General features: G+C 40.8%; 3 protein-coding genes across 3 annotated transcripts; 1 reads left to right on the top strand and 2 right to left on the bottom strand.

Annotated features, from left to right (window-relative positions):
- The first annotated feature begins 2,571 nt into the window (after positions 1-2,571).
- timm13 (translocase of inner mitochondrial membrane 13 homolog (yeast)) lies at positions 2,572-4,396 on the top strand. The gene is made up of 3 exons (XM_078258933.1): positions 2,572-2,818; positions 3,256-3,324; positions 3,730-4,396. The coding sequence occupies exons 1-3, from the start codon at positions 2,699-2,701 to the stop codon at positions 3,826-3,828; spliced, it is 288 nt and encodes a 95-aa protein (XP_078115059.1). The 5' UTR covers positions 2,572-2,698; the 3' UTR covers positions 3,829-4,396.
- Positions 4,397-4,733: 337 nt separating this feature from the next.
- Positions 4,734-12,156, bottom strand: tmprss9 (transmembrane serine protease 9). The gene is made up of 15 exons (XM_078258931.1): positions 11,937-12,156; positions 11,649-11,776; positions 11,494-11,561; positions 11,236-11,411; positions 11,040-11,084; positions 10,200-10,313; positions 9,850-10,015; positions 9,416-9,690; positions 9,024-9,166; positions 8,009-8,294; positions 7,761-7,874; positions 7,518-7,686; positions 7,157-7,422; positions 6,519-6,655; positions 4,734-5,856 (listed from the first exon to the last, which is right to left on the bottom strand). The coding sequence occupies exons 1-15, from the start codon at positions 12,079-12,081 to the stop codon at positions 5,695-5,697; spliced, it is 2,394 nt and encodes a 797-aa protein (XP_078115057.1). The 5' UTR covers positions 12,082-12,156; the 3' UTR covers positions 4,734-5,694.
- A 6,376-nt stretch (positions 12,157-18,532) lies between these two features.
- lsm7 (LSM7 homolog, U6 small nuclear RNA and mRNA degradation associated) lies at positions 18,533-22,904 on the bottom strand. The gene is made up of 4 exons (XM_078258932.1): positions 22,799-22,904; positions 22,452-22,542; positions 22,222-22,293; positions 18,533-19,026 (listed from the first exon to the last, which is right to left on the bottom strand). Exons 1-4 carry the CDS (start codon positions 22,802-22,804, stop codon positions 18,884-18,886), a joined length of 312 nt encoding a protein of 103 aa, XP_078115058.1. The 5' UTR covers positions 22,805-22,904; the 3' UTR covers positions 18,533-18,883.
- Between the last annotated feature and the right edge of the window lie 141 nt (positions 22,905-23,045).

Below are 23,045 nucleotides of genomic sequence, written 5' to 3'. Positions count from 1 at the left end.
ATGAAACGTGGTGTGTCTCGCTTTCTCTCTCTTTGTGCATTTTCTATGCATGTATGTAATAGAAACCAGTGAGTAGTATCCAAGAATTGTAGAATCTTTAAAGAAATACAGAACAAATTCAAGAATGAAGTGTCTTTTCTGTGCAAGACTCTTTGTTGGGATATGTCCCAGCATGTCTGCAGGTGTAATTAATGACATTAATAATGGCTTCATTCCATTTAGGTGTGTCAGATTCAGGGCCCTGCCATTGTGCATGCTGGCTCTTTGCCTGGGACACTTAAATGGAACAGAGTTTATGTTATTAGCTGCACCTGTGCGTTTCATGCTTTAATAAGCCATTATGTCTGCTGGGAAAAAGGCCACTGGAAGTCATCAAAGAAGGAACACTGAATACCACAAACATACTTGAAACAGTTAATGGATCAGTGGTAGTTCTAATATTTGAGTTCTCATTTTTATTCAAACAATAAAGGTGACAGTTACTTCCTCTCAAAATTGAGTCATTGCCACACTGCTCAGGTTTCCCCTCCCTCTCTATCTGTCTCTCACTCCCTCTGACTGTCACTCAGCAGCTGCTTTTAAATATTAAAAGCTGCTGCTGTTTCTCAACTGTCTGAGTTTGTGTGTATGTGAGCATGTGTGTGTGTTTTTTTCAGTCAGCTTTCCTTCTATCCACTATTACCCATTGTTTCCTCACAAGGGATTCAAACTTGACTGCTGCTCATATCTCAAGTCACCAACCCCTTTTTTTTTACACTTGAAAGCCTAGCCACCTAGAGTCTTGTGTAACCTTAAAGTTTGACACCATAAACACGCTTGAGGGTAATTCACATTCTCGTAACAATTGTTGCCGGTGCTCATTGAAGCCTCCCGACTGGGCCAAACGCTTTCGTACACACAAGTGTGCCTAAAGGAGATTAAGAATTTAAGAAGATTAGATTAATGAACTCATGATTGTAATCTAGGGTTAATTCATTTTGCTGCACTTTAACCCAACCCTCCCTTCCCCGCATTCAGCCCAATGGCTTGAAGCCAAACTGGTCTGAGGACTTATGTGCATGTGTGTGTGTTTGCATGTGTTTGGGTGCTAGCATTGTGTAACTGGTCATTAATTACTCTTAGGCAGGCACGCCACTAATCAGACCCCTTGCAATTATTCCTTAATGCCCCCAGCATTGCAACAAGCCACTCACACAGTGTCTGTTGACAGTGACAGTAACCGTCGCTCCATTGTTGCCTGCAGACTCATTGTGCCACATATTTGTTCACTCAAGGCAGGTGGTCTTCTTAGTGAGGTCATCGCGTCAGAAACATAAGGAGAGGGGTCCTCAAAGGGGTCATCCTCACGCCCAGGTCTCAACACCAAAGAATGCAGAGGTTTTTATGACTTTCTATTTATGTTGTTGGCTCCTGCTTTCCACATAGTAAGTTTGAAGTAAATGCTGATTTACCAAGGCAAGTTGTCACATAAATCTTACAATAACTTCCTTGAAATGACAGACTGAGCATGAATGCAATCCAATTATGCAATGGATAAAGGGATTATGGAATATTCTGACTGAAATTATACACTGTGGATGCACATTATTCATCTTTTTAATTGAATTTATTTTCCAACACAGCCTGCTGTGGAGGATCAGGAGGAGGAGATACATGGTTGTTGTAATGCTTTGCAAATACATGAACATTTCCCCTTTGCTATGTTTTGACTTCTGCACTATTTTACATCTTAGATTCAAATTTTTACTCAATTTGTACATGCATTTCTTTTTATACATTTTGTAGTAGCATTGTTGGTGGGAGCCTGAGATCTAATTGCATTGCCAATGACTGCTTCTCTATTTGTTGTGCACATGACAATAAATAACTTGAAAACAAAAGTATATCATATCTTGTCATTGCATATTTTTTGGTAAATAAGTATAATTACATTTATTTTTTTATTAAGTTAAAGCAAGCATAACAGTCCTAAACTGGCCCCCATTACCTGTACAACCAACTCTTGGTCTACAACAATGCAATGACTGCATGTGCTAGGCTATATAAGCCTTGTGGCAATCAGTTAATCTATCTATCTATCTATCTATCTATCTATCTATCTATCTATCTGCCGTCTGTCGATTTTGATTTTGTAGGCCTATTAAATCTCAAAACTCAAAATCCAACAATGTGTGCATTCAACTATTTAATTATATGTTAAAAGAAACTCATAACACCATAATATAATAATATGAACTATTATCAATAGTTATTGGTATAGGTATCTGTTGGTACAAAAGAGTCTAATTCACTCCATTTTAATTTGTGATTCAGTGGAGTAGCCTAGCCTAGGCTATATCCCCACCATGCGGCAAACATGCGTGATTGCGTCCACGTGTGTTGTTAGGAGGGTTGGGGTCCTGGTGTATATGTGCTGACAAGACGTCTGTGTCTCCTAACTATTATAAACATGCGTTTAAATATATGAAGAATGTTTTTGGCAGCGGTGTATTTATTGCACTGTAACACAATCGTGTCCGCTCACCAAAAACTACATTTCCCATGTTGGAATCCCTTCTACGGAAGTGACGTACGCAGTGTTCCGCCGCTGTCAAGGGCACCGAAAACTAACGTTAGCCGAACCTAGCAGTAGCTGTCCGCACGTGCATTTAAATAAGATCAATACAGCCACAGTTGTCGGTAACGACTCAGGTAAAAAATGGACGGGTTCAGTTCAGACTTCTCAGCAGGTGGATCCGGTGGTAAAGTGGACACCGGAACGATCATGGAGCAGGTCAAGGTCCAGATCGCAGTGGCTAACGCTCAGGAGCTGCTGCAGGTAAATCAATGGACACAGCTGCTTAGCTAACAAGACTAACCTAAAACTTAACTTAGTACGTGTAAGACTAACGTTAAATAAAGTAAATATTATTGGGGATAGTATGATCACCATTACGAATCATGTCACAACGTTGCATAAAAATATTGTCGTTAATATTCAATAACGTTAATGAAATAAGACTTATAGAAACAACAGTAGCTAGCTAGTCACTGAAATGCTGTTGACATAGCTAATGTAACGTTAGCGTAAACATCCAAAGACATTTGACTCTTCAACCAAATGTACCTTTTTAAACCATCTTAATTCTAGACGTCTCAGAGTGCTTTCGCCTACAAAACGTCAACTAAATGATCACCGGTGAGGTTGTGAACTGTCAGCTGTTAGTAACGTTAATAAATTAAAATAATAAACGAACAGATGTCTTTGTGTTTCAGAGAATGACAGACAAATGCTTCAAGAAGTGCATAGGTAAACCTGGGAGCACGCTGGACAACTCTGAGCAGGTATGCGCTGGGCCATGTCAAGCAGTTTGCTTTCAAATCATTAATCAATTGACAGAAAATCAGTAGTAAATTTGGTCATCTATGATATTCTCATGTGAAGATTTGCTGCCTATTTTCCCAAAATGAGCAGTTTGCTTTGCGATGTAAAACGATTAGAGCTGAAACGACTAGTCAGTTGACAGATCTGTAATAACAATCTATTAATAATGTGTCATATTTCAAATAAAAATCCAGTGGTTCTAGCCTCTCTTTGAAACCTTTTGATTTTAATGATAGTAAAGGGATTGTCTGTTGGACAAAACAAGCTATTTGAATATATCATTTTTCACAATTTTATGTTAAATTGTTACACAATTTCAGTATTATTTATTAAGTGTGTTAATGCCACTGTTTTTGTCCTAACAGAAATGTATTGCCATGTGTATGGACCGGTATATGGATGCCTGGAACACTGTGTCCAGAACATACAACTCCAGATTACAGAGGGAAAGAGCTCGCATGTGAACGTCCTGCTCTTCACCCTTCCCTATCCTCGTGCTGCTGCTCACAGTGAATAAGAGCATAATGTTTCCACTGAAGGCAGGAGCTGGGCAAAGTTGTGTCGTGGCAGCAGGACATCATCATCATCATCACAATACCTCACAGACAAGCTGAGCCTGTGGACTCTAGCCATAACAATGTCTCTTTGGACATTTTTATTTTGCTCTGAGGAACAGTTCAGTTACAAAGTTTGATTATTTGTGTTTTTCAGAATTGACTTTATTGTAATTGTAAGTACATACAACAAAATTAATTATGAATAATTAAGCTTCTGGTTAACAAGTAAACATGCATTTTAAAAAGCTGCAGTTTACACCTGCATGTTTTAATACATGTAGGTGAGGAGGATCGGAAACTCTAAATTGCCCGGTGGAGGGAACATAAGTGTGAATGTGTCTGTAAGTTCGTGCTATCCCTGTGATTGACTGGTAACCTGTCTAAGGCGTATCCCATATGTAGTGCATGCTGGAATATGTTTCAACCCAGTGTGAATAGGATAAGCAGTTAGAAAATTAAAATGTACGTTTTGCAATGTGTCTTTAATTCAGTCAACTGCAACAATATGGCTTTTGTTTGGAGTAATTCTAATAGGATGTGTTTACTACAGCGTGGCTTCAATAGAAACACTGACACCTTCCTGCCATCAAATTTAAGGTTGAATGTTTCTTGTGTTTAAGAGCTGGTAGAATTGGGACGGGATACCTGTAATAACTGTAAACATGACTTAAGTCTCTCACTCACAACAATTGCACCATAAAACACTGTCAGCATGTATGTTGCTAATTCTTTTCATTGTGTTTATGCTCTGAGAGAGACTAAACATTTGTGCCTAAAAAAATAAGCAGCAAAACTGGAGATCTTTGGGGACAACACAGGCTTTCCTTAACTTGATTTTACTCTAAAAGACCTACTTAAAATCAAAAGGAAGACTTGAGGAGCAACTTGGTGTTTTCACAACTGTGAACCTGACATTCACAAGTCTCTAAACAGTTTGATATCAAAGTACGCCTGGAGAACAAAACTGTTTTGTCTGATCTGTTTTCTAGTTGTCACCCTATCTGCCGCCCTCCACAGTAGTGGGCTTGTTTCAGCAGGGTCTGCCTTGCTGTACACAGGGTACTGAACCTTTCTCAGCTTTATGAGCATAGCTTGTCTAGGAACCACAATCCTTTTACCCCTATCATGCTGAGTTCACAGAGGGACAAATTATTTGGAGTGAGATTGAGAGCAAATGGAATGATTTTCATGAAAAAATAAATGTCAGTCTTGTCTCTCTCATCACAAAGAGTGTATATCTATCAATGAAACCTCACCATGAGTTTATTAAGCTCAAGTCAAAATTCCTTTAAAGCTGATTCCACTTTTTCATACAGAACTATATTGTTTTCCCCAGAAAACCCACCTTTCAGTAACAATTTATACTTTGTCTTTTTTAAGATTAGATACAAAAAAGACAAGGAAATGTACCCATAAATGAACCACATATATTCTGAACCCCACACAAAATGGAAAAAATACCACCATGTACAGTAAGTTAACCAGTAATGTAAATAAATAAAGTAAATAAATACTTTCAATCATGCATGTGCTAGCAGAATGTCCATAGGCCACAGTTCAGTATTCTCCTTCTTTCTTCAGTACATTATGCATAAAGAGGATGGTCCCAGTTTAGATGATTGCACAGTATTACGAAACAGCACCAGTAGGTCACACAGGTAAATACTGTGGAAACTACAGTAGTGTGGCTTTTAGCATGACTTTGGTCCTTGTACAGTACAGTTTTTTGAAGATGTATCAGGAAAATCCACTGTGTGTAGTGTATCATCTTCTTCAGAAAGGCAGGTATGTAGATATCCATTTCCTGACAGACGTAACACGAGTGTAAACCCCTGGAAAACCAATTCGCCCACATCCATGTCCCCAGCTGGTCACTCCAGCAATAAACCACTGGCCAGAGAGCTCACGACAAGTCAGCGGCCCTCCAGAGTCTCCCTGGATGATGGGAGGAGAGAGGGCAGAAAGAACCAAAATTAAAATAACCTAAATACACTTCGGTCTCCAGCATGTACAGGAGAATAAAACAATTGCTTAAGGATGAGAGAGGAAGTAGAAGAGTAAGGTACAAAGAGAATGTCACTTGGATCGCTGCTGAGATGCCAGGTGCTTTGACCGAGACAGGAATGCATGTGGGTTTTCTTACATAAGAAGATTACAGAGAGGAAGTGGGTGAAAAGGGGGACTCTGTATTTTTAGGAAAGTAAAGTCTACTCCCTCCCATCAGATAAGCGTCTCTCACATAAGTGCTACAATGTTCCTTAACAAGCAACACTTGGTTTTCGCCATCATTTTAATATCCGACAAGTATTTCCAAATCATGAATTTATTTATATGCTTTGACTTTTTCCAAAGACAAGTCCTAGAAACCTCTAAAGAACAAAGGGCAAGATTTACTTAGCTCTGACCTAGTTAACCATCCACTGTAAAAAAAGATTTATCAGAGCAATGGCCCTATTTCTTCTGAGCCTCTGAGCACTTGGTCCACAATCTTACTGCTCAGATGCTGCCAAGACTGTACCACCCAGATGTCTGGCCCATTTCCATGCTGTGTAAAAGGTATTTGTGTCATATACGTAGTAGAATGTCTTGCATCTTACCAAACAGGTGTCCCTGCCTCCCTCCATGTAACCGGCACACATCATGTTGGGAGTCAGCACGTTTCCATACGACTGCTGGCAGTCTGCCTGGTCAATGATGCTCACTGCAGCTTTCTGCAGCAGGTTGGTCAACGAACCTGTACCAAAAAATTATAATTTTTTATAGTGGGAATTTTAGTGCATTTTCACCAAAACTAAGTCTTATTACAACATTGTTTCTGGAAAGACAAGTCACTGTTGCATTTTAAATGTCATTTTTTGGCTATATACCATTTTTCATGGCTACATACCAAAAGGGTAAGTGAGAAATATTGTGTGAACAGACCATGTGATAGTGTTTCATATATCATATTGTAAGGTTCGTGGGATAATGGAGCTGTAAGGGCTTACCTCAGTCCAAAAACCCTTATGATTATTGAAAAAAAGAGGTGATTACAAGTCTGTTTTCTTGAGTCTTTAGGATCATAATAATGTGGAAACTTTTGCTCCTCCAATGTTTCCTTGCTTTCAACAAATTCTCTGTGGACAGTAACGTCCAATTGTCTAGTTTGTTGTAACAGCATGTAACATCATTATGAAATTGTTCAATGTTTTCTGGAGAACTGAGCCTGATGTCAGTGGGATTTTACATATCTCACCTCCTTCCCTCATGGATCCCCAGCCTGTGATGTAGCACTCTGCATTCTTGAGGAAGCGGTGGACCGGTGAGGGGAGACAGACAGACTGGATGGTGTAAGACATGGGGGCCGGTACTGCCAGCTCCAACAGAGCCACGTCATAGTCCATGTTGGTGCTGTTGAAGGCCGGGTGGATGACGACCCTCTGGATAGGGATGACCAGGGCTCCTACCCCTGAGCGCAGCACAGATCCCAGGCTCACAGCCCAGTTAGTCGGGCCAGGGTCACTGGGGGTTAGAAATGAAGACTGGCTCAGTACACTTCTGAACATAATGGGAATATAAACAAATATTATTGTGGTAAAGTTTAGGTTCAGCAGTACCTTTTCAAGCAGTGTGCCGCTGTGAGTAACCATTTGCTGTGAATGAGTGTGGCGCCACAGCGATGAAGTCTCTGGTACTGGAGACTGCCAATCCAAGGCCACTCCCCCCTTCGAGCTGTTACTCCACCCACAATCCTGTGGGAGCCCAATGCAGGACGTACGCCACAGTCTGAAACAAAAACACCCATCAGAAGCATGTCCTTTAAATCCTATACGTGCACTTATTCACACATATAAACTTACCACAGTTTCTTTCGTCGGCCTGGTTGGGGCAGTCTGGGACGCCGTCACACTCTGGGTTGGCCTTGCTGATGCAGGAGGTGGAGCTACACTGGAAGTCTCCACTGCAGTTGAAGACTGGAAGACATGTTGGACAGATCATGTAACATGAGACTATACACACTACACTACATGACTGACTTAATTGTGTTTCTCGTGGTAACTGATGAATGAGTGACCAATAAATCAAGCTGCTTTCAGTATGACATTACCAGGTAGTGTTGGTGCAGATAACCCATCCATGGCTATGGGCCTGGATACTGGCTGATTTTTAGAGCTTCCTCCTGTCACAGTAACTGGCACAGTGGGAACATGCTGGGAGTAACCATGGACCAAGCTGGGATCTGCATAGCTTAGAATCCAGTTGCGGAGCCTGGTGACGCGGGAATAAACCCCAGGCCGGTTGATCTGGGCACAGCCCACACCCCAACTCACCACCCCAGCCAGGAAGAACCTCCCTGGGGCACCCTCACACACCAGAGGCCCTCCAGAGTCACCCTTCAGGGAAAACACAAGACCTCTAATTAAATCTAACTGCTGTTGCCCTGTGAAAAACTTGTTAGTGTCATTTTGGTGACTTTCCTGTTTCAGGTTACTGTCAGATAATCAATGTTGGTTAATTAGGATGGGAGCACAGTAACTTCCATGGTTTTATGGATGAATAAATTGAACCTTGTTAAGAGAATCAAATGACCCTATGAAGTTTCAAATCTTCATGTAAGTGCATATGACATTTTTATAAGCAGGGTACCAAATCAATACCAGCTTTGGGGTTGCTGAGGAAGGAAAATGGAAATTTCTGTATTTAGACTAATTAATTGTCAGAATGCATTCTTTCAGTTCTGTATACTTTTACTTGTTTTCGCCATATGATGTGTTGAATAAATGAGTTTAATCTGAATTGTGTCCAGGTGATTTAAAACGATTGAGCTGTAATGGGAGCTGGACTGAGCCTTGACTGGGGGGGGGAAGCCCTGTATTCCTCTGTAATATTAACAGCACATATCATGTTAAGTGGAGATGAAAATAACAGCAACAGCCCACAGGCCTCTATTTTTAGGGTGGAACCAGTGTTAACATACAGTTTTGACCCTGCTTATAGTTTCAAGATCATCAGTGTATGTATACAAACTTTGCCCCGAGACAAGAAAGAATTGTAAGAAAATGTAAGCGGATAGCTTGTGCTATTGTAGCCGCATTATGTGCACCAAGTGAAACAGCACTGACCTGACATGAGTCCACCTTGCCCTCCAGGAATCCAGCACACATCATGTTGTCAGAAACAGCTCCTCTGTACACAGATGATTGATTGCACACTTCGGAGTCGATGATTTTCACCACCGCCTTCTGCAGTTTGGTTGGCAAATCAACTGAATGACAGAAGAGCACAAGTGAACTGAATTACTCATGCCTCAATTGCCCTGTTTAGTTATCGTATCCACATTTTAAATTATTTGTTTTTCTTTATAATCTTATAGGACAATATCGCCTGAGAGTCATTCCCAAAATATTAAAAAACTATTGGCATCATAGTATTGGGTAGCAAAAAAGGAGCTCCTTTTCACTTTAAATCTTTCATCTGTTGATGTTTTGAGGTGAACTCCTGCAGGCTGACTCACTCCTTAACTGGTCTAGTGCGCCCCACCCTGACACCATGCAGCTCTGTCCGGGGGCAAACACATGAGACGGGGAGGGCAGGCAGACGGGCTGGATGTAAGAGCTGAAGGTGAGAGGGGTCTCCAGCTCCAGCACTGTAACATCGCTGTCAGTAGTCGTAGGGTTGTAGTCTGGGAACACAACCAGTGACTTGATCTTAATCGTTGTGGACTCAGACTCCTCACCGCTCATAAGTCTGGCCCCTACGAGGGCCGTCCACTCTCTGGGGTCGTTGTTCCTGGAAACAGAAATGAAAGAAATAACAAAATATTTAATTTTGCAATTTTTGCAAATTGTTTGTCCCTTGATATTAAAAAGCTGTTGTAGCAAGTGCAGGTAATGTCACTGCCTGGCAGATTCATAAATAGCTCCTCAGTGACTTGGAAATAATGCCTACCTTTCAAAGCAATGTGCCGCACTGACCAGCCACCGTTCGTTGATGATGGAGGCTCCACATGAGTGTTGTCCATTGAGCCTAAGACTGACCTGCCATGGCAGCTCCCCTTGCCGAGCATCTGCACCACCCACCACGCGATTCCCCATAGCGGGGCGTGTACCACAGGCTGAGGGGAAAAGTTGGATGATGCGGTCAAGATGGAGATGAAGCAGTGATGTTTTTTTTCTTACACGTCACTAACCTCATATTTACAATGTGACCTGTCAGTGCCAGTATATTCTTATTTACCAAGAACAACTGAAAAAAATAAAAATTCAAGGCTTAAAAGGAGGTTGTTTTAAGTCATTCACCACAATGAGCTTCATCAGATCCATCTGCACAGTTGGGGATGAAGTCACACTCTGGATTCAATTTGGTGACACATTCTCCATTGTCACAAGTGAAGGTGTTGTCAGGACACCTGGCTGGAGAGAACAGATGAGAGAAAAATGTCAGGATGAGAGTTACAGAAAAAGGTACAATTTGAAAATGTCTTTATAGTGTAATTGGTTTTCACATATTTAGGTGCAAGAAGGATGTCGGTGCTATCGTGCAATTCAATTAATATCTTATTTCATTTTTTTTTTTTACACGTGTCTGTCTTAAAACAATACTCACATATGTACATTGCAAGAGTTATTGGTCACTGTAATGATTCCTCCTGTTCATACTGCATAAAGAAATCCATTCCTAAAGTGATTCTAACGTGAGAGATGGGGAAGAAAATTCACAGTGCTCCCTAATACATACAAAAATATACCTCAAAGTTCAGCCAAAGCTCCTAAGAGGCTTTTTGAGTTTAGTTAGCTTCATATTAGCTTCACATCAACTTTAGAATGCATTTTTGCACAGAACGAGGACTGTGGATTTTGTTCACCCCCTCATACCTTGGAATTGAGTAATGAAGAGATCTCTTCAAGGCCAGTATGGGCAGCGTAGGAGTGTTTTTTAAGGTCTGAATAAATTATCAAAGTCACAGAAAAGAGAGAAACCAGCTCTTTAAACTATAAACTCTAAACTTAAAAATATATATATATAAGAATCCCAGACAAGCACATTTGTCTGTGATTAACAAGTTACAATATGCTGTAAACATATGCTGGAAGGTTATTTCCAGGCACACTTTAACATGGGTCTACATATTTACTCACCTGTCAACTCATCTCCAATAGCATAAAATGACTTCCCACTGGCTCCTGGGAATGATACAAACATTAGATACTATGAGGACTGTGGAAGCCCTGACACAATGCATCACACAGCTGTGGCCTGTTTGTGTCACTCCCACTACACACATCCACTTGTAGGGCCACAGACAGTCAACTGATGACAGTGTAGTTTTACTACCCAGTAAGATGATAGCGTTGATCTCTCCAAATTCTGGCACCTTCAGTGGTTTCCCGTGCATTACTGAGCTGAGTCCTGCTCTCAGCAGGTCCTGAACAGAGTTGTCTGAATACTGCTGGATCCTGGACACACTGAAGACCAGTGTGAATGTTGCCATCACATCACCACTAACGTTACTGGGAAGAAACAGACAATGTTGTTTGTTGGATGCTGTTTCGCTTGGAGTAAATCATCTACCTGAGTTCAGCTTTCACTCACCCATAGGCAACAACATTCCAATCAACATAGTGATGTGATATTGACGAGGCAGTGAAGACATTTTTAATCTGTAAGAAAGGAAAAATGCACAATTTAACACTTTACAAAAAAGAAGAAAATATTGGACTCTTAACACGGCGACAGTCTGCTCTTACCTTGGACTTTAAAACTGTGGTCAGTACTATGAAGAAACCAGAGTTCTCATTCTGCAGAACTGGATCATACTTCAGACCTTTCAACTCCACCGTCTCCATAAAATAATGCTGCTCCTGAACCAGGTAGGCTGGCACCGACAGAGTAGAAATGGTTCATTCTTACAGATGGCTTCACAAAATAATAAAGTTTAGAAATTGTGTTTGACAGTAGTCTAAATAGCTCATAAAGTGTTACACCTGTATAATATATGTTTAAGTATGCAATTGTGTGGTGAATGTGGCACTCACCAATAACCAGGCCTACAAAGATCCCGATAATGAGGAAAAGGAGGAGGAAGGCTGTGAGGGTGCTCCTGTAGCAGACACGGTTGGAGGGAGAAGAGGAGGCTCCTGGAGATGACCATGGCACTCCTCCATCCTTCTTCACCTCCATGTTGGATTCACAGCAACAACAGCCTCACAACTCACATGCCAATGTACCCAGTATCATAATGCCCTGACAGACAAAATGATCCAGTCCTGGTAAAAAATACAGTGACAATATTTAAGACTCTGTAAAATAACATTAGACTGAGTTGTTATAGAAGCATTATAGACTAAAGTACGGTGGCCCTGAAAGGCCACTGCACTGCAACTTAAGAAAACGCACGCAAATAGATCACGACACGCAACATTAAGAAAATGCATGCAAAAAGATCACGACACGCAACATTAATAAAACGCACGCAAATAAACCACAGCATGCAACATTGAAAAAACGCACGCAAATAAATCACAACATGCAACAATAAGAAAACGCACGCAAATAAAACAACGTGCAACAATAAGAAAATGCATGCAAATAAACCTCAACATGCAACAATAAGAAAACGCACACATATAAACCACAACACGCAACATTAATAAAACGCACGCAAATAGACCACAACACGCAACAATAAGAAAACACACGCAAATAGACCACAACACGCAACATAAAGAAAACGCGCAAATAAACCACAACACGCAACAATAAGAAAACACACGCAAATAGAACACGACACGCAACATAAAGAAAACACGCGCAAATAGACCACAACACGCAACATAAAGAAAGCATGCGCAAATAAACCACAACACGCAACATAAAGAAAACACGCGCAAATAGACCACAACACGCAACATAAAGAAAACACGCGCAAATAAACCACAACACGCAACAATAAGAAAACACACGCAAATAAACCACAACACGCAACATAAAGAAAACACGCGCAAATAAACCACAACACGCAACATAAAGAAAACACGCGCAAATAAACCACAACACGCAACATAAAGAAAACACGCGCAAATAAACCACAACACAAAACAATAAGAAAATGCACGCAAATAGACCACAACCACCTCTGTGTATTTATATCCTTAAATATGTGCAATAAAGTCATTTATTTATTTGTTGCTCTAGGTCAGTTTTGGTACATATGTTTAAAGTCATTATGTACAATAATCAAATCATAGGAATACTATAATGATAATTTTGTTTGTCAGAATGTAAATTATTCAAGAAAAGGCCATACTCAATGTCATCTTATACTTCTTGCATGCAAAATAACCTATACACAAATGTGACATTAGAACATGTCCCTTAACATTAAGGATTAGAAGAGAGATGACTTGTATCAAATGTACGTATCAAATGTGCTGAACCACAAAACAATTCACTTCAGTGTTGTATTTTACAAGGCATGTGGCAAATCTGTAAAATCAGGAGTAGTCAGTTGACAAAAACCTTCCCAATGGCTCATATTTATTGCATTCTTTAAATATAATTATTTCGCAGCTAATAATACAACTTTTTAAAATCAGCTTTAATATACCAACAGGATAGTGTAATTTAAGAGTAAAGATTTAGATGGTTACAGTACACATATATTGCAGGAGATTTTCTCTCAGGTAAACATCCAGCTAGCAGTTCCAGATGTTTTCTAATCTAATTTAATCAAACTTTTCACTTTCACTTTGTTTCATCCTTGAACTCAAGCCTGCAAGTTCTTTAAACTGTATTCTTAAAAATATGCAATGACTATCTTGCATCAGTTATAACAATAGAAGACCCTATACAGAAAAGAAGTTGAACTTATAACTAAGTAAGCGTGATCCTTCAGTGATCCATATATACTGCTAATGAAAAATGGGTCTGTCTACATCAGAAAAGCTGAACTGTATTGTGATGGTAGTATCATCTTCATAAGTCTTTTGAGAACAGAGGATGATGTCCACGTTGTCTTCCTTCTCCACACCCAGAAGGTCGGCACCCAACGCTGCAATCTTCAGGTTTTCCTTATGTGGTCATTCAGTTTTCACCGTGTGGATAGCTTTCCTGTTAAAGCAAGACAATTTAATGAAGACTTGAAAGATGGCAATGCATCACATACATACCAGCTTGTCAGACCAGGTGTATGGAGGTTTGCTTCAGTGCAGGACCATTGTGTATTCACTTATTATATACATTATAATACACAGACATTTCCTCTGAACATTGTGGCTGAGTGTATGACACAGTTCTCACATTTGACTTACACTAAATAAAAAGCATTTCTTAATAGTGATTCTTATCTGTTTTATGAATTGAAAGAAAAGTAAGTCTCTCTTCTTATTGAACCTTATTGATCTGACTTATGTTACCTATGATGAGCTGATCTTCAAAGTGCTGGCTGCAGAGTGAAATAAGAGGAGAAAGTGCTAGAAGTAGTCCACTTCTGTCTTTTGATGTTCAACAACACCCACTGATTCAGCCTGTTTTTTTCACCTAAAGAAGATTTGTTGTTGTATTTATTGTAATATGTCTAGATTCTAGTGTGTTGTAGCTAGTCATTTCAAGCAACAAATCAGCACATCTTCTAGGTGTAAAAAAAGTGTCCTGACTGACATAGCAGCCCCTGAGTGACTGAATTCACTGTCTCATTCCCATTAAAATATGAACATTAAATAAAGGTTATACTATGTTATGACTTAATATTTATGACTGGCAGTCAAATTGATGAAGGAGAAAGTCTAACAAAACCTCTGACTGACAGCAGGCATGTTGACTTGTCGCTGTCAAAACCCAATTGTAAGAAAAGTTCAAAGTTTGTTCCACACAAAGGTTTTAACCTAACGTTATACTGTTGTTATGAGTGCAATGGGAATCTAGTCCATCAATCTATCCAGTTAATATAGCAAATCACAATTGTGTGTATATCGGAATTGAATTAGCAGACAAAGCACAAGTTTAAGAAATTATCTTAATCAATTTGACAACATCAAAACGTTAGTTAGCAAAAGGCTAACTACAATAAGCAAAAGGCTATCGCTAGTTTAACAGCAGATGTCTGCAATAGTTAATATCAGAATCATACAATGTCAATGAAATGAAATGAAAAAGCCCAAAATACTTACATTTTAGCTAATTTCCCAACACCACTGACGGATATCTGAGTTAAGACGTCAAACTGCAGCAAGCAAGCATAGACAGTTAAAGAAATGGACACAGTGACGCCGTTGTTTTCAAGGGAGACCAGTGAAGTTTATTAGAAGCACTTTTCCGGTGTGTGACATCAAAATGAATGGCAGTCAATAGGATGCTAACGGCGGCTTGATAGCAACAAAATGGCTCCATAGGAGCTAGGCTTTGCGGAGGCTGGCTTACATAGACAGTATATAAACTGGACTAACAGATCCCGTTGCTCTGGACGGAGACCAGTGAAGGATATTAGAAGCACTTTTCCGGTCTCCGGGAACCTGTGGTAAACTGTCTTTTCGGAGTTAAACTCCACAAGCGTGTCCTGCGGCTCACCGGCAAAGACCGTTGCAGTGCTTGCGTCACTCCCTTACCCCTCCTACCAGTCCCTATGGCCACTTGGCCAGTGGGAATGCAAACGGAAAAAAAGATTTTGGGGGAGAGTAGTTCTTAGAACTGCTTAGAAGTGTACTTTTCCTCTAAAAAGTACAAGTACTATCCGGTCAGAAAGCCCCTAATGGCACAGGCTAATTATTGCTAACTAAAATGCTAGTTAATATTAGTAATTAAACTTTAACAGCTAACGTAAGTCGAAACTGCCTGCGAGCTTCTCCTGTACTATACGGTAATTCCTCTACTATGCGACAGTAAGTCGCTTGGTTATGCCACAATCATTAGCCTATTTTTACAAAAACACCTGCTACGGAGCCATAACGTGAGGTACAAGGTAATGGAGCCTTTTATACATTGTCGTGTTTCTTTAGAAATAAACAATGGACAAATAAAGTCTTTAAACGCTTCAGATGTAAAGTTATTTGCTGTCAAAGTGACGTCAAAATGAATGGCAGTCAATGGAATGCTAACGGCGGGTGAGTGCTTGTTAGCATCAAAATAGCGCCATAGTATCTACGGGTTGTTGACAGATGCTTACCCCCTTGCTGGCTTACCCCCTTGCAAGCATGCCAGATGTGTGCATCACTTAAAAGTGTCCCTTATCTCCTAATAAGTGTTTTCTTATTGTTGCGTGTTGTGGTTTATTTGCGTGCGTTTTCGTAATGTTGCATGTTGTGATTTATTTGCGTGTGTTTTCTTATTGTTGCGTGTTGTGGTTTATTTGCGTGCGTTTTGTTAGTGTTGTGTGTTGTGGTTTATTTGCCTGCGTTTTCTTGAGCTGCAGTGCAGTGGCCTTTCAGGGCCACCGTACTAATGCAATGGGTAGGGCTGTACAACAGGATGGCTATCAGTAAGAACATATTTATAATTTTGACCTTATATCACAATATGAATATGTACTGTGTTCCACTGCTTTGCATTATAACAGATAAAACAAAAAAATTTAAATAACAAAAGTTTGTTCATATCCTCTGATAGTTTATAAATACTAAATATTTATTGCAATTCATACAAACCAAATTCTACAATGATGAAAAGGGTGTTCCAAAAACATTAAGGAATAAGGTCCCACTAATGAAATGACCAAAACAATGGAAATGTATGAAACACAAATTGTCTAATTTAAAACCTAGATGCCCAAGAAAATGTCGATTATAAGCAGTGATTCTGTTCCGGAGAGCTGGCTGAGATGTACGCGCCCTACGTAAAAGAGACCAGGGAGGCCATGTTGCCTGGCGATCACAGATCAGATGTGGAAAAAGGCCACACTAAAAAAACAAGTCAACTTCTCTGAAATTCTGCAGACAACAGGATTTCAATGAACAAATTGACTCGGTGAGAATATTTCCTGCACCAGCAAATTACGCACGGTGACTCCAGGTGCACCAGAGCGTGAAGCATTGAACAATAAAGGCTATATGTTCGGAAGTAAACTCACTCACCTCTTTCTTCTCTCTTCCCTCCCAACACTAACATTCACGACGTCCCGCAGCTCTCAGTGCATGACTTGGCGCACACAAGTATATACTCATGGATGGAGGAAGACAAGGGAGAGGTCCGCTATTTGTTCCACCTGCCAAGGGGCGTGGCGCGTCCGTCCCGTAGGTAGCTCACCTTTTCACTTTACTTTACAAAGTCGGCTCGGCTTCAGAAATCCCCGGGCGACCCTCCTCCCATCGGTGTTGATCCCTTTGGTTACACCCCGATGTGCAGAGGCATTTTACTGTCACCTCCAATAATCTCCAGGTAAATAATAAACACCGGCTACTCCTTTACGCACATTAGGCCTACAGTAAATTGGAGGAAAGAACTGCAAAAAAGGGCATTACAAATGTCTGCCCGTGCTCCGTGAGCAGCAGAGGAGGGGCGAAGCCTCCTGGAATTCTGGCTGCATGTCCCGGGCTCAACACCTGGCAAACCATTATACCGTTTTTAGCTGTTAAGGTGCATTTACTGCGAGTTTGTTTACCTACTGCACTTACTTTGACAGTGAGAGAGGAAGTGAAGTTTTATTTGCAATTCCATGATTTAAACATATTTTACTCAAAAATCTAAATATGTTAAGTGGAATTCGGAGCGCCAATTCAGAATGTAGTCTAGTTCTGTTTACAAGAAAATGTTTTCTTTTAGAAATGGCACAATTCAATTGTAATTATAATCTGTGTTTTAATAACAATAGCTCATTTAAAATGACTTGGATCCTTTTCTAACAAAAATACATTTACTTGCTATTTTTCTGACGCAATAGCGGACATATAATCCCTCCTGTCATCCCCTCCCAAAGGATCAATCCTAACAAAGGTAGCCTTAATCCCTTTACTTACATTATTTCCCCCACCCTGCTTAAAGCACTTCAGAGTGAGAGCAAATGACAAATGTCTCTTTGTCAGTGGACACACACACACACACACACACACACACACACACACACACACACACACACAACGATCACAATCAAATAATTCTGCTACTACGTGAAGAGAATGGAGCTGTAGTCAATCCAGCAGTTTGTCCATAGACTACCATTTAATGGTTAAGAAGTCCCTCAACTGGTCTGAACTAGTAAAGCAGTTATGAAATTTATATGACAACCTATTAGCATGTGCATTTATTAAAGATCTGCAGGTGTAAATTAGCAGCAGCTAACTTATGATTTTTATCCCTAGCAAGGGCACAAGTTTATGCATGAAAAGTATAAAATAAAACACTGTACCTTACTGGAAACAAATCTAAAATGTCAATAAAATAAATATTTCAAACATAACTGAGTGAGGTTTAGAAGGAAGAACACAGACATCAGTCCTTCATGTGGTCCTCCTTCCTGCTGAGGTGATTCAACTGGAAGATCCTATAATGTAGGCTATTTGTTAAGTATGATCCAGAAACGTCTTTGGTATTAGGAGCCAAGCATGCAGACTTTTGTATAAAACTAAACGGAACAAACGATTCACTTTTGAAGGAAATCCTTATGCACCCATGAATATGTACAAAAACGAGGGAGAACAAAATGTTAACACTCAACATACATTTTATTTTCTTATCAAAAACAACAAAGAATAGTAAAAAGTCTCTTTTTGTGGATAAAAGAAAATGGTACTGTTTACACTTCCCAAACTTGTGGGCTGTTTACAACTCAAATCTTTGCAAAATCACACACCACAGACAGAAACAAAAGTGAAGTGCTTTCATGTGTCCTTTTGCTGGTCAACTTGTGATTTTTAACATAAATTTGCTTTGTGGGACGCATTATTACCGTTATGTTTTTGAAAAATGAAAACAAAAAAACGCCACAAAATGTTCAAGTGTGTGCATGGTTGTATTTGCGTGCGAGATTGTGACTCAGCGAGTGACAGGCTGTGCGTTAGCCATCCTGTTGCTGTATGAACGGGTTTGGTATAGCCTCCATGCCGTCCTGGGGACAGATTAGCACTACGGAGGTTCCTCTACAGACCACCAGCCCCAGCTGCCTGGTGTCTTCTGTCAGCTTCAGCTGGTCATCTGGATCTGGATAGACAAGAATAGACAAAGGTTACAGACAATAATTCAACTTTACAGGTGAGAGTTGGCCTCCGCCAGGGCTGCGCTTTGTCACCAATCCTGTTTGTAGTATTTATGGGCAGGATATCGAGGCGTAGTCGGGGTGGAGAGGGGTTGCAGTTCGGTGGGCTGGGGATCTCATCGCTGCTTTTTGCAGATGATGTGGTCCTGATGGCATCATCGGCCTGTGACCTTCAGCACTCACTGGATCGGTTCGCAGCCGAGTGTGAAGGGGCTGGGATGAGGATCAGCACCTCTAAATCGGAGGTCATGGTTCTCAGCAGGAAACCGATGGAGTGCCTTCTCCAGTTAGGGAATGAGTCCTTACCCCAAGTGAAGGAGTTCAAGTACCTTGGGGTCTTGTTCGCGAGTGAGGGGACAATGGAGCGGGAGATTGGTCGGAGAATCGGCACAGCAGGTGCGGTATTACATTCAATTTATCGCACCGTTAGACGAAAAGAGAGCTGAGCCAGAAGGCAAAGCTCTCAATCTACCGGTCAGTTTTTGTTCCTACCCTCACCTATGGTCATGAAGGCTGGGTCATGACCGAAAGAACAAGATCCAGGGTACAAGCGGCCGAAATGGGTTTCCTCAGGAGGGTAGCTGGCGTCTCCCTTAGAGATAGGGTGAGAAGCTCAGTTATCCGTGAGGAGCTCGGAGTAGAGCCGCTGCTCCTTTGCGCCGAAAGGAGCCAGTTGAGGTGGTTCGGGCATCTGGTAAGGATGCCCCCTGGGCGCTCCCTAGGGAGGTGTTCCAGGCACGTCCCAGCTGGGAGGAGGCCTCGGGGAAGACCCAGGACTAGGTGGAGGGATTATATCTCTAACCTGGCCTGGGAACGCCTCGGGATCCCCAGTCGGAGCTGGTTAATGTGGCCCGGAAAAGGGAAGTTTGGGGTCCCCTGCTGGAGCTGCTACCCCCGCGACCCGACCCCGGATAAGCGGATGAAGATGGATGGAGGTCACATAAGTGAAGATTAATTTGAATGAATGTGTTCTTAGTTATAAAAAAATTAATTAAAAAAATGTTTTTGACTACTAGTAGCGCTACTTTCATTTCAAACCTTCATTTAAAACTTGGGGCCCATTGAGACCCTTATTTTCCAATGGGGCCTGGGTGAAACACTACAGAGCAAGGCTCAGACATATGGGTTTCAGTTCAGTCTCATTCACACGAGAATGTACATGTGCACATGGATGACACAATGCAGTCTTGCCAAACTTTTCACACTATTCCACTTATCTACAGGTGGCAGTAAAGTGCCAACAAACGCAGCAATGCACCAGAAAAGGTATTGCAGTCTGGTAGTACTTAAACAATGCAGGTTTCAAAATATCTTTGCAAACGTTTTATGGAGGAAGAGAATCAATTTGGTAACACTGAATGTAAACTTTGTTCAGAAGAAAACTACGTCCCTTAAAATAGATCCGTAACAAACATCTCATGTCTCTTATTTGAGAGCTCCTCTGCAGAACCAGAAGTTGTTCTGCCCCCACGAGAAGAGCCCCGTGTGTACAATCTGATTTAAAAAAAAACAAAAAACACACATCAATCAGCCATTTCCCTCACCAAGCAGATGAAATTCCCAGACGAACTGAACTATATACTGACCACAAACTATAAAGTTATAAAATATCAGCATTACTTCAAATTGCTACTGCTTGTCATAATTTAAATTAAAATGTAGGCGTAAACCCACTTTAAACGATGACTAAGCGAGGTGTTAGTAGTGCTTCGGTCCTTTCGGTCTTGAGACTTGCCTGCTAAAAGATCTGTGAGCCACCAGAACCTCCATAAGGCTTCAACCATCCATAACTAATAAATACATTTTGAAATGAAACCCTGTAAATAGGGCAGTGGATGATAACAGTTAAAGGTTTCATGGTCCATAACCAGGCGACTTCAATTAACATGTTGAGTTGAAAGTGACTTACTGCTAAATAGACAGAGAAAAAGAGACAGCATCATATAACCACTTCTACTTTTGTTTGGTAGACTGGACACTAGGGCTGCACAATATTGTTTTTTTTTATCGTCGCAATATCAACCATTACAAGATGCATATTGTGAAATAAACTCCGATTTTTGTGTTCGTTGAAAGAAAATTAGTAGAAAACTGCACTTTAAAAATGTAACAATCACTCTTTTTTGGTGCCTTTTATATTCAAATTAATGTTCAATAAAAGAATGTTGGAAACTTTTCACTTTAATATCTGTTGATGTATCGCAAGTAATATCGTTATCGTAATATTCAACATAATCGCATATTTTCCTCATATCATGCAGCCCTACTGGACACAGCAGTGACATATGACGCCATTCTTGATCATCCATATTACTATTCCAGAGTTTAGATATTACAGTTGGTGTCATCTGTCCGTTTACCCTTTGAAATAGCGTTTTCTGTCGGGCAGCCCTCATTGGATGGGATTAGTGCATAATTTAGGTCAATGACAGGGCACTGATGACTAGTTTGGTTTCACGTTGAGGGAAATGGAAACAAATCAAAGCGGACACAAGGTGCTTCTCATGTAGCTTAAATTGCCTCCTCCACCTGCCTCCTTCCTCGAAGAGACTGAGGAGTCACAGGAGAGACGCGAGGAAATCATGGGAGGAGAGAGGCAACGAGGAAATGTGTATTTAGAGGGATGAGACGTCCTGTCCTCTGAAGCGTCACATTTATTCGTCAGCTGTATTGGCGGAGTTAGCAACTCCTTCAGCTGCACGGTTTCCGGGAAGGCTGCTCTCGTGTATCCTCGCCTATAGCTCCTCGATGATCCCTCCTCAATGCTCGCACCTCGGTCCTCGGGGGCAGAAATAAGAGCTTTGAGACAGCCTTTACTGAGGAGAGGCAGAACAACTTCCAGTTCAGCCGAGGAGCTATCAAATAAGGGTCATGAGATGCAGCCACCAGGTTATACACATTGGTGGAGTCTAGTACTGTCTATGAATATTTGTTTTCTCCCAGTCCGACATATCTCTGCATACGGTTTCCTTTTGCAGTATATTTTGCCAGTTGGAGAAGAACAAATTTACAGTGTCATGTTGCACATAATGACATTTCCCATGACAATGTTTCTTTGTCGCATTCAGCTCACTCATGAGCCCAAATTGACACTTTTTTTTAGATTTCTTAAAAAATCTCCTGCAGAGTTTGTGACTTACCACGCATGTACTCGATTGTGCCATCCAGCACCAGGTTCAGCAGAGGATCAAAACCCTTCAGGACACCGCTGGCTGAGAGGGAAATACACCGAGTAAAGTTTGCATTAGGCCGTATCAATTCAATGACTTCGAGGGAAAGATGCCCAAATATGTAGCTAACGTTACCGTTTCAACCGGCTAAATATGTTAGCATTAAGTTAGCTTATTATCTTAAGGATAAAGCCACCTACCTTCTCGTCCTCCTTGAAACTTCACACGAATCGGCTTGTCGATGTATTTTGACAAGTCGAAGATGCTCTCCTTTTTCTTCTTTTCTTTATCCTACACAGAACAAAGGCACACTTGTTTGTAAGTCACATGTAAGGTAGCCTCACACAAACACTTAGCCTGAGGTTAGCTTTGGTGGCTAGCCAAGTTAGCAAATGTAAGAAAAACTCCACGGTACTTTCGAATATCTCTTCTACGTCTCGGGTCATGTTGGGAACAAACAATTACTGGCTAAAGATGCCCATGAGAATGTTAATGGGTACAAAGGTAAAAAGATGTTTGAATGAAAGCGCAAACCAAACGAACTCACCGCCATGTTTTAGCTGTGTGACACGGAAGTTAAACTGTGCTCTCAGAAGTGTTCCACCAATCAAATCGTTGAGCGCCTGTAGCTGACGTCATTAGTTTATTGTTTATTAGTTTGTTGTCTCTATTATTAATTTAATAACAGGAGAAAATGATCAGAGTTTAATAATCAAACAAGTAGTGTTTAATTATAAGTCACTACCCTCTCTGTTGTATAAATAGCATCTGTTTTTCAAACTGACCTCCTTTTC

The sequence above is a fragment of the Sander vitreus genome, chromosome 9 (genome assembly GCF_031162955.1).
Source record: "Sander vitreus isolate 19-12246 chromosome 9, sanVit1, whole genome shotgun sequence".
NCBI classification, from domain to species: Eukaryota; Metazoa; Chordata; class Actinopteri; order Perciformes; family Percidae; genus Sander; species Sander vitreus.
The sequence above is the reverse complement of the archived record's forward strand: the minus strand, read 5'-3'. Positions and strand labels throughout refer to the sequence as shown.